Raw genomic sequence first — 10,389 nt, 5'->3', positions numbered from 1 at the left:
GCAGCAAACACAACCACCCAAAGACAGTATAGCCTTTACCGACGCGGAGCCCACAGGTTTGTACTCGGCTGGAGCCGCGCTTTAGGCAACGGGATCCACGCCTGTGCCACACTGTGTCGACGAGCGACTCGAGAGCTTCCCAACGAGCCCTCAATCGCCCGAATTGGTGAAGTGGTGCGGATAGTGGGTTGTAGCGGGGTTGAAAAACATCATACATACATGCATGCAAAAGGGTCGGGCCATCGTTGTAGCTCTTGACGGGGCTTGGTGCTCGTTTCTTGGGTCGAGGGCTGCTCCGAGACCAGCACCAGCAAGTTGGTGCTGCTTGTACCGACTCATCTGTTGAATCTTGTTTGTTACAGGTACGCTAATCGGGTGTTATTTTATTAGGTTGGTTTTTGAGACGTTATGTTGATATATATATATATATATATATATAAGGTTTCTTTACCCTTGGGTCTTGGTGAGGGTTTTCACGGAGGTTTCTTGCCTGTTGCGGTGATAGGGATAATTGGGGGCATTAGAAGCATTGATTTTTTGGTGATTTAGGGGAAGTCATTGGCTTCCTGGTTCTTTTCCGTCACATACTGTGAATTACGGCCTTGAGACGGGATACTTTGAAAGTAGTTCAATGAGAAGCATGAATGGAGCACGCTCACGATGACACTGCACTTAACGTTGCGTCTGTCGTTTAAGCTTTTTTGGCGAAGTTTCTATACCTATCTATCTACATATATACCTGACAACAATTGCAAGAAGCCGTTTGCCTGAAGATAACGGCCTTGCGACATTGCAAGTCCTGAAGCTATGAGATTGTAGGGATTTCAGTGTGCGTTGCAATGTACTTAGTGCTACGCTGGGAAGCATGATACGTTGAAGGAGGGGGATTATTAAACGTTCTCTTAAATATGCTAGATCAAGCTAGGTGATACTCTTCTTGTGGATGTAGTTGGGGTCGCAATTTCGGCTGCAGTTTTTGATCAATCATGGACGATTTTTAACGAGTCTTCAAAATACATGGTAGGTGGGAAAAACTTGGTGAAGATGAAAAATAAAAAGCCAAATTCTCAGGGTCGGAATGCCTCAGTTTGCTTTCCAATTCCAAGTTGCAGAGGGACTCGCTGTCGGGGGAAAGGCTTTGTCCTCCAACACAAGATAACAATATTAAATAAAGCATTGACGAATATTAAGTAATTACCTCTATTTAAAGCTGAAAAATCACAGCCAGCATTCTCACCAAGAATCACGTCGGTGCTTCGATTTTTCTAGGTTGATGATTGGGAGAGCATTGAACATAGGATGCAATGACGGCTATAGAGGGAACTACCACCGGTGGGGCATTTACTGGAGCTACATTGGCTGAAAAGCTGACTAAACTGAATATTTCGCAGCAGAGCATTGAAAGTATCCTCGTATCTTGTAAACATCGTAAATTCTTTCCAAACTAAAATTAGTCTTCATCGTTTATGCGACGTCTTAGCGTGAACAGTTGCGCATTCTAGCCTTGATTATACAACATGAAGTATATCTCTGTATTGTTCAATCCTTGACTGCGTGCAGCACTCTCACATTGGTGTATATTTCACCGTAAGAAGGCCAGAGAAATCGTGGAGACATGGGCGAAGAAGTTTCACGATGCACCAAGGGAGCAGCGTGTGCCATTTCTTTACTTGGCCAATGACATTTTGCAGAACAGCAGGCGCAAGGGTCCTGAATTTGTGAACGAGTTTTGGACTGTGCTGCCTTGGGTTCTTCGGGACGTTGTTGACACTGGAGATACTTCTGTCAAGAAAGTGGCCTACCGTTTGGTAAGAGTCCGTTTGATCAGTTTATATGTTGAAGAATATTCTCCCCTTAATTATGTGGCCGCTGGCAATTCTGGCGCTGTCTCTCACCTTTTTGGATAATTATACTACTCCTTTTCCCAATCATGTATGGTCGTGATGTAGCTTGGGTGCTGACCGGTGATGAGCGAGGGATCTCAGGTAGATATTTGGGAGGAAAGAAGGGTCTTTGGATCTCGTGCTCAAGGTCTTCGTGAAGAACTCTTGGGCAAAAGACCTCTATTGTCTGCGAATGAATCAAAGCATTTTACCCTTCCTTCGTATCAGGTAACATACGACCCCCACTTGTGCAGCACTCAAAGTTTGCAACTGATGTCTACGACTGGTAGCAGAGTTCTCCCACCGAGAGGTAGATTACGGAAATCCTCGATAATTTTGCGTTCTCTGGACTCCATGTTTGGTCTCTGATTGAAACGGCCTTCTTTGGGGACGGGCGGAAGATGTTTGAAGGGAGCATGCTGGAACGAGTGGCAAGGTCCTTTCATGCAGTTCGCGAAAAAACTGCAGATGAATATGGGGCTTTGTCAAAATATTCTGCGGCTATGTCGCACGTCGAAACCCTGGAGAAAGAGGTTGGGGTTATCGCTGGAAATGGTAACACTCTCCATCTTCGTTTTCAACCGAATTCAAAGATCTGTTGTCATCTTTTCATTTATTGATTCAGAACCATTCTCGGATGATCCTTAGCAAACTTGTCTTGAATCAGTTCTGAAGTTGCCTCTTAAGATTAGTTTGTCTGGCCAGAAATCGTACAATACCCCGTGCCGTTTCCGCTTTATTTCATTTGTTTCGGTTATCGTGTGTACTTGCACTGAACTTTACTGACATTCACGGAACCAACGTGTTACACTCAACTGACTTCCTTTTATGTCGCAATTATTAGCAAGCCCAAGTATACAGATGTCCATAGCCGATGAGCTGCTGGAGCAACAAGCAGTCATCAGGCAGTGCGTAGAACAGCTTGAAGGATGTGAAGTGAGCCATGAAATGCTCTGCTCCCACTTGAAGGATGCTTTGTTTGAACAGGTAGTCTCATTTCTAAACCTAAATGCAGGTAAGGGTGTGTCTTTCTCTTTCCTTTTCCTTTTTCAATTTTTTTGGTACAACTCTGTCAACAGTGATATTCTGTATGTTGAGTCACCACTCATAGTCGTACAACTCAACGATTTGTTGCATTCATAATTTCTCCACATGTCACAGGAAAACAAATTGGAGCAAGTCAGGACGCATCTTCAGGTCTGTAATTTTTATACCCGTAGTCGATAATGCGATTCTTTACACGATCGGTATCGTAATTCACCATCCCCCTTACCTACAGTTAGAGAGGTGATGGATCCAGCTTCTTAAATTACAGTATCGAAAGGCATCTAGGCATGCAGGGTTAGGATATAGATGTACGTTTAGCAAATAATGAGCATTTAGCTCTCCTCAAACATAGGCTGAACAATGCTTTTGCATGGAATTAGACAGAGTCGATCGACTCAAGGAGGATATGGTGCCTTTGCAGATAGCTCAAGCTCAACTGCAACAAGCTGGAAGCATTCGTCACCATTTGAACAGCCGAAACGGAAGCCCTGAATCGACAGTTAAGTTTCTTAGTGTGAAAGCCCCTTTCAATGGATTTGAAAGAGATTGCGAAATAGATCACCTGAACGAGAGCCAGGTGCCAGCGCGAAGTAAAGACGATGGTCGAGTGAGTGCTTCGCCCAGTCCATCCGGCTCTGAAGACATGGTTGCTACTACTAATACTTTCAATGAGGCAGCAGATATTCATCACATCAGCCCTAAGCCCATTTCGTCTGCGGCAAAGGTGGCTGCTGCCGAGGTTGCAGCCAAGCTGACAGCCAGTCCTTCCTCATCGGCTATGTTAACGTCAGCGTTGTCTTCACTGGCCGCAGAAGAAGCATCAAATCAAGGTCCAGTGTTATCTCCCAACAACGGCTCAGATGGAGCATTCCCCCCGTTAGAGAAGAAGCCAAGGCTAGATACAAATGCTACTGATTTCTCTTCATATCCACTCCCACCACCTAAGCCTCAATACTTGAGTAGCTCTGGCACTATTTTGCCTTTCGCATACCAATCCGTAATTCCGCCACCACCACCTCCCCTTCAAGGTCGTATGATGATCAACCAGCATTCTATGGGTATGCCTCCACAGCCTATTTCTCCTGGGTGTGTTCCAGCTTATCAGCCCTTCCAACAGCCCTATTACAGCCAGCCGCCACTGCCTGCTCCACCTGCCCCTAGACAGTGAGTCCGGAGCTCGGTCTCATGTCATCCTCTCTGCCTCTGAATAGATATGGTTTGATTCGCATTAAGGATCACTGGACAGGAGCGTTTTGTTGTTTTACCACTTTGCCACAGGCTTGCGGAATTCATGGTACTAGATAGCCATTGTTACAATACTTTTTTCTATGTATCATACAACTTGCATCCGGCATGTTGCTTAGCCACTTTACAATACTATAGTACTCTAGATACGTCCTCCAGATTCACCTGTTTAATAGCACTCAATCGTTTAAGTAACATTACACTAAACTATCTTCGCCTCGTGTTAATCGAGTTCTGTTCAACCATACAAGGATGGTAAAAATGCCAAAATTTCTCGATCACATTCTCAAACATGATGATATGCAAACTTTGAACTCATTTACGACATGAAGAGAAAGAAACTCGTGTTCTGAAATGATAATGAGGTGAGAAAGAAAGCGTTTGCTGGGCATGAAATATCAAAACGCCAGTAAAAATAGAAAAAAGATTAGGAGGAAATCACCATCACCTGCTCGGCGGTGTATACGTCCTCTTCGGTGCAGATGAAGATGTCGACATACTCGTCCTACCCAATTTCACCGCAGCTGCAACCGCTTTTCCTCTAATCGCAGCATTCATGGGCTACCTCGATCGCGCGCTTGCATAAACTCTGTGTCGCTTATCAACGCTAGGTCCGGACAAGCAAGACACAGCCAATTCCATACCCTATGTGCAGGCAACTCTGGCTTAAACCCAAAAGCTGAATTTCAAAACCCTATCCATGAAAACCGCTCGAAATGAGGTTTACGTTACCTCTCCGCAAGCACACCAGTCACCTTCACTCGCAGATGCAGATTCCACTGCAACTGCGCTTCTTCTGTAAATCCACATTGCTGCTGCTGTATGCTCCGGTAATGCGCGGCGTGGCGCTTAGCGTGGAATGAGCTCCGCACCTAGTTTCAAGCGAAGCACAGCTCCAACTGCTCTTCCTACCTCGCGCTCTTCTGTGAAGTAGGGCTGATCGTGATAATGCGCCCCGGCTTCTAATCCACTACTCAAATTCCCTCTTGCAAGCTCGCAGTATCCTAAATCCTAACTCCCCCTCCCCCCTTTCAATGCACGGAACACCATCATTCCGGGATCAGGGGCTATCAGGTGACAGAGAAAGAGTACGAGAGGTTCTGCGATGCAATGTTGGATTTGCCTAACAACCAGGGCTACATCCAAACCGATCCCGAGCCTATGTTCGGCAGACACGAGGCAAACTAGGGCAGGCGAATGTCGTTCATCCGATTTCTTCATCCATTCGAAAGTGCTCTTCGTACATTGATGGTATTCATTCATTCGTCTAAACGTATTCGTTTTCGATTGGAGGTAAATTGTTGCTGGTCATTGCAATCTCTAAAATCAATGCCATGATATGAGAAAAGATTAAAAGAAGCTATGGATGACAAATGTCATTAAAAACAGAAAACAACAATAGAAAAAGAGGGAGTCTCTTTGTAAGAACTAGACTTGGGATTTGGTGAGATAACTTATTATAAAGAAGGCAATTGGTTGTAAATGGGTATACAAGATGAAGGAAAGACATGTTGAGGCTGACAAAACCATATACAATGCTAGACTCGTAGCAAAAGGATATGCTCAAAAAGGTATTGATTTAAACAAAATCTTCTCTCACATACTGAAAACCACTTCCATTTGAGTTCTATTACATACTACTGCATACTATGACCTAGAATTAAAGCAATTAGATGTTATTATAGCTTTTTTACAAGGAGAAGAGAACTATATGAACCAAGCAGAGGGCTCTTAAGTCCTTAGGAAGAAGAATTTGATGTACAAGTTATAGAAATTATTGTATGGATTAAAAGAAAGTCTTAGATAGTGATAAAAACGTTTTGATGCTTTTATAATAAATCAAAGCTACAACAAGAGTGAGTTTGATAATTGTGTCTATTTTAAACAACTAAAAAAGGTCTCTCTATATATTTATATCATCTAATTATTTTATATAGATAATATGCTAATTACAACTTAAAAGAGATCTGATATTACTATGCTAAAGAATCAATTGAATAAAGATTTGATATGAAAGACATAGAATTTTCAAAAAAGATAATAGGCATTGATATCTACAAAGTCAAAAACATGTATAGCTTACAAACATCACAAGAGAAGTACGTTGCTAAGATATTATTGTATTTAGGCATAAAAAATACAAAGACAATGAGTACTCTTTTAGCTTCTTATTTCAAATTTTGTTTAGTACAATATCTTAAATGTGAGCAAGAGAGAAAGTCTATATTTGTAATCTTAGTACAAGTGCTATAGACAATCTTATGTATGTAATAGTTTACATTAGACTAGATATCTCATTTAGAGTTAGTGTAGTAAACATATATATGGAAAATCCATAAAAAAAAATATTAAAAAGTTGTAAAGTAGATTCTTTAATATCTAAAGGATATTGTAAATATTAGTATTTTATTTGATTAAAATTATAAAAGACATAAACATATTATAGGCTTTATTGATGCTAATTTTATTAGAAATTTGAACAAAAGAAAGTCTCTTATAGGATATGTCTTTATACTACTTGGTAGACTTATAAATTGGAAGCCAACCATATCACTTTCAATTACTAAAAATAAGTATATAATTGCAATAAAAGCAACTCAAGGAGTTGTTTGATTGAAGAGTAAGATTAGTCAATTGTCAAATTAGATTCTATTATGTTGTGATAAATAGAGTGTAATATATTTAATTAAAAATTAAGTATTTTATTCTAAAAAAAAAAATAAAGATATAAAATATTATTATATCAAAGATATTATTAATATTTGACATAGATACATATGAGAAATATAGTAAAAGATATATAGATAGGATACTTCATATAGCTAATAAATATAAGACAAGGTAGAGATTGTTGATATTTTCTTTATATACAAAATTAATTTGAAGGGCTTTTTTATTGATTTTTTTAATAATATTTGTAAAGAGCTTCAAAAGAAAAAGGAAGAAGGAGAAGGAGTGAGGAAAAGAGAGGAGAAGAGAGGATATAGAGGCAATTCCCTTGTGGATTGGTATAGGTCTAATTTGGCACTTGTTGAATCCACGTATTAAGATTGATAATAGGCTTTTGTCTAATTTTAAAATAGATATTATTATATTATATAGCAAATAATTTTTTTGTAATGAATCAAATTTCTTAGTGTATTCACCAATGGATATAGCTTCAATCTTAAAAAGAACAACTTATATTTATATGCCTTCTAAATTGAATTGTTATGAGTTTAGTTTTTTATCATGATTACATATAATTACCTAAATAAAAAGTGCTATGTAAAAAAAAAATATAAATAAATTTAATAATATCTTGTAAAAAATCTTTTTAAAAGCTTTATAAATAAATATTTAATTTTAAACATATTTATAGTTGATTGATAGGTTAAAAACTTGGCCAATATGTTGATCACGTACTACACATGTTAAACTTGACATATAAGTAGGCTATGTAGCACAAATATAAGAAACTTATCTTACAAAGTATACATGTGTCTTACGAGTTAGACACATGTTGGATATTATATAGAACAATGTAATATGGCTTTATTATGGACATATATATATTTATTTTAATAATTATTTATATGATTATATAGAAATAGATAAAAATAAATAAATTTAAATAATATCTTATAGAAAAAGTTTTTAGTAGCTTCATAGATATGGCTTTGGCTTTATACATTTTTATAATTGATTAGCCATGTATTGCATGTGTTGATAGCTTGTGAAATAAACTAACTATGTAGTATACATATAAAAAAGTTATCTTGAAAATTAAGGCATGTATCTTAGAATTTTGATACATGTTCAAGGTCTTATAGAATATTTTCACATAGCTTCTAATTAGATAGTATATATGGAGGCAAGAGTAATGCCTTTTTTATTCTTTTCAATTCTTTTCTAGTGCTTAATCTTGTTTTTTGATTTTTTCATCTTTTTGTTTTTGATAATAGCCATTCTAGTTTAATATTATACTATCTTTGAGCATTTTTAAGTCTTTTCAAGTGACACAAGAGTATATTGATCTTCTAGTTTTTAAAAATTTATACCTTTGATAGTTTGACAAGAGTCCTAATTTATTGTTCTTATTTTGTTCTAAAAATGTATAAATTATTCTAATTCTATTATTAAGTTTTAAAGGTTGTAAACTACCCACCTTGAAACTAACTTATAATTTTTAATATTTATTTTTTTAAAGAAAGAAGATTATCCTTCATTGTGAAAATTTTCATTTGATATTAGAAGTTATAAATTAGTTTTTCTAATTTAAAATTTGAATTTATTTGAATTGTCTATAGAAGAAAAACTTATAGATGCTATTCTCAACAAAAATGAGAATAGATTTGTAATTACTATACATCTTCAGAAGCTTGTTAATACTCTTAAGATAGAAATCTTATATATTTTTAATATAAATCATTGAGGTACTATTCTTACATCTATAAAAGAAGTGTCACGGACACAAAAAAAAGACTTGAAATCTTACAAGAAGTTCAAGAAGAAGTGGCAGAACTAGATTAAACAGATGAGTACAAGAACAACACCAGAAAAGTGAGCTAGAACTCCAAGAGATGTGTTGTCGAGACTGAAGAACTCTTCAGCCTCGATCCCTATATATACTCCTACTTAGGAAGCTTCTCGAGCTACTTCTATTAATTAGGAAGCTTCTAGAAGGTTCCAGAGGCTTCCTTTCTAGAAGGTTCTAGAAACTTCTCGAGCTACTTCTATTAACTAGGAAGCTTCTAGAAAGTTCCAGGAGATTCCTTTCTAGAAGCTTCTAGAAACTTCTCTTCTAGAAGGTTCCAGAGACTTCCTTTCTAGAAGCTTCTAGAAACTTCTTTCTAAAAGGTTCCAGAGGCTTCTCTTCTAGAAGGTTCCAGAGGCTTGTTTTCTAGAAGGTTCTAGAAACTTCTCTCTAGAAAGTTCTAAGGAATATGTCCCTAACATCACCTCCTCCTTTAGCTTCGAGGTCTCTGAGAAGCAATGTTGTTGATCAGTACCAACGCAAGAAAATGAAGATCTGTCACATAACTTCTGCTATGAACTCCAACTGTTGTTCACGAGGCAAGTGGTTCATCGACCCTTGAAGCCAACGGTAGTGGCCCACGCCTTCGACTTCTGACCAAGCATGAACTTCCGTGTCCTCATTGTGAAATTATCCTGCAAATACGCCTTCTGGTTGACCATCGTAAGCAGGCTCGATCTCAAATACGATCACCAGTGATCGGTTACTCGGTATCCTCCGTCATCGTCGTGGTACATGTAGTTCTTCATCTCGGGGTCGCCTTCGTGAGCTACTCGGTTGTGATACTCTGACTGGCATAGTATCTATCTCTTGGCTATCCATATCAAAAGACCAAACTACGATCTATCTTGGAGAAAACAACTACATCAACTATGAATTTTATTGGTGCTCTCCCCTTTTCTTATATTGTTGGGAGAACAAGCTTCAGAAAGAAGCTATCATCGAATTGATTTAGGTTTATCGGGATGTCGTTGATGAAACTCCTGTACCTTTTGTGGCGCATTCGCAAGATTTTCAGCTGGCTCCCACTTTCGCTCATTAATGTCATAGCCGCACCAATGAACAAGATATTCTAACTTTCCCCACCTTCGCCGTGAATCCAATATCTTTTCAACCTCGTATTCTTCGTGGTTCTCGATTTCAATACTAGGTGGCGGACATTGCACTCTTCCAGGAAAAGATGACTCTCGATAAAGTTCCAACAGAGAAACATGAAAGACTGGATGTACCTTCATAGAAACCGGTAACTCCAGTCGATATGCCACTGGATTAATTTGCTTCTGGATGATAAATGGTCCCAATCTTCGATAATCCAACTTATCACATGGTCGCTTAGTCTTGATATTTCGTCGAAGAAGCCAGGCTTTGTCTCCAACTTTGAAAGTAGGTGCTGGATTCCGAAATCTATCTGCAGATGTCTTATAGGATTCTTGAGCGGATTGTAATTGAAGCTTCAATATAGTTTGAAGCTCTGATAGTTGCTTCGCAAATCCTGCAGCTGCTGGATTGTTATTTGTTGACGGAGTCAATAAATCAAGCTTTGGATGATACCCATAGTTGGAAAAGAATGGTGTTTGTTGAGTCGACGCATGGAGGGTGTTGTTATATGTAAACTTGGCTAGCGGTAGATATGCAGTCCAATTGTCTTGCTGATAGTTGATGCTGCATCGTAAGTACTGCTCCAAGACTTAGTTCACC

At 38.5% G+C, this 10,389-nt stretch overlaps 1 protein-coding gene and 1 long non-coding RNA gene across 5 annotated transcripts; one reads left to right on the top strand and one right to left on the bottom strand.

Annotated features, from left to right (window-relative positions):
• On the top strand, nucleotides 1-4,453 carry LOC112291584 (uncharacterized). 4 transcript variants are annotated; one of them, XM_073538740.2, is made up of 9 exons: nucleotides 1-362; nucleotides 950-1,020; nucleotides 1,270-1,404; nucleotides 1,561-1,808; nucleotides 1,986-2,111; nucleotides 2,285-2,438; nucleotides 2,728-2,898; nucleotides 3,045-3,080; nucleotides 3,311-4,453. In XM_073538740.2, the coding sequence occupies exons 3-9, from the start codon at nucleotides 1,305-1,307 to the stop codon at nucleotides 4,096-4,098; spliced, it is 1,623 nt and encodes a 540-aa protein (XP_073394841.1). In that variant the 5' UTR covers nucleotides 1-362; nucleotides 950-1,020; nucleotides 1,270-1,304; the 3' UTR covers nucleotides 4,099-4,453. The 4 variants fall into 4 exon arrangements, with proteins under 4 accessions (XP_073394841.1, XP_090111929.1, XP_024394956.1 ...); XM_090255803.1 differs by having other exon boundaries at nucleotides 506-1,020; XM_024539188.3 differs by lacking the exon at nucleotides 950-1,020 and having other exon boundaries at nucleotides 2,728-2,870; nucleotides 3,352-4,453.
• Nucleotides 3,072-5,245, bottom strand: LOC149987840 (uncharacterized). The gene is made up of 2 exons (XR_016506325.1): nucleotides 4,624-5,245; nucleotides 3,072-4,340 (listed from the first exon to the last, which is right to left on the bottom strand). It is a non-coding gene; the product is annotated as an uncharacterized LOC149987840 (long non-coding RNA).
• Between the last annotated feature and the right edge of the window lie 5,144 nt (nucleotides 5,246-10,389).

This window comes from Physcomitrium patens, chromosome 14 (genome assembly GCF_059467195.1).
Source record: "Physcomitrium patens ecotype Gransden chromosome 14, ASM5946719v1, whole genome shotgun sequence".
Classification (NCBI taxonomy): domain Eukaryota; kingdom Viridiplantae; phylum Streptophyta; class Bryopsida; order Funariales; family Funariaceae; genus Physcomitrium; species Physcomitrium patens.
Note: the sequence above shows the minus strand (reverse complement) of the source record. Positions and strands in the feature narration are given on the sequence as shown.

What these genes read in the sequence shown, in the direction of transcription:
- LOC112291584 (XM_073538739.2), top strand. Translation starts at nt 1,305, where the DNA reads ATGACGGCTATAGAGGGAACTACCACCGGTGGGGCATTTACTGGAGCT. An exon ending in TTCGCAGCAGAGCATTGAAA is followed by an intron (nt 1,405 to 1,560) that starts GTATCCTCGTAT and finishes GACTGCGTGCAG; the next exon opens with CACTCTCACATTGGTGTATA. An exon ending in TGGGGTTATCGCTGGAAATG is followed by an intron (nt 2,439 to 2,727) that starts GTAACACTCTCC and finishes CGCAATTATTAG; the next exon opens with CAAGCCCAAGTATACAGATG.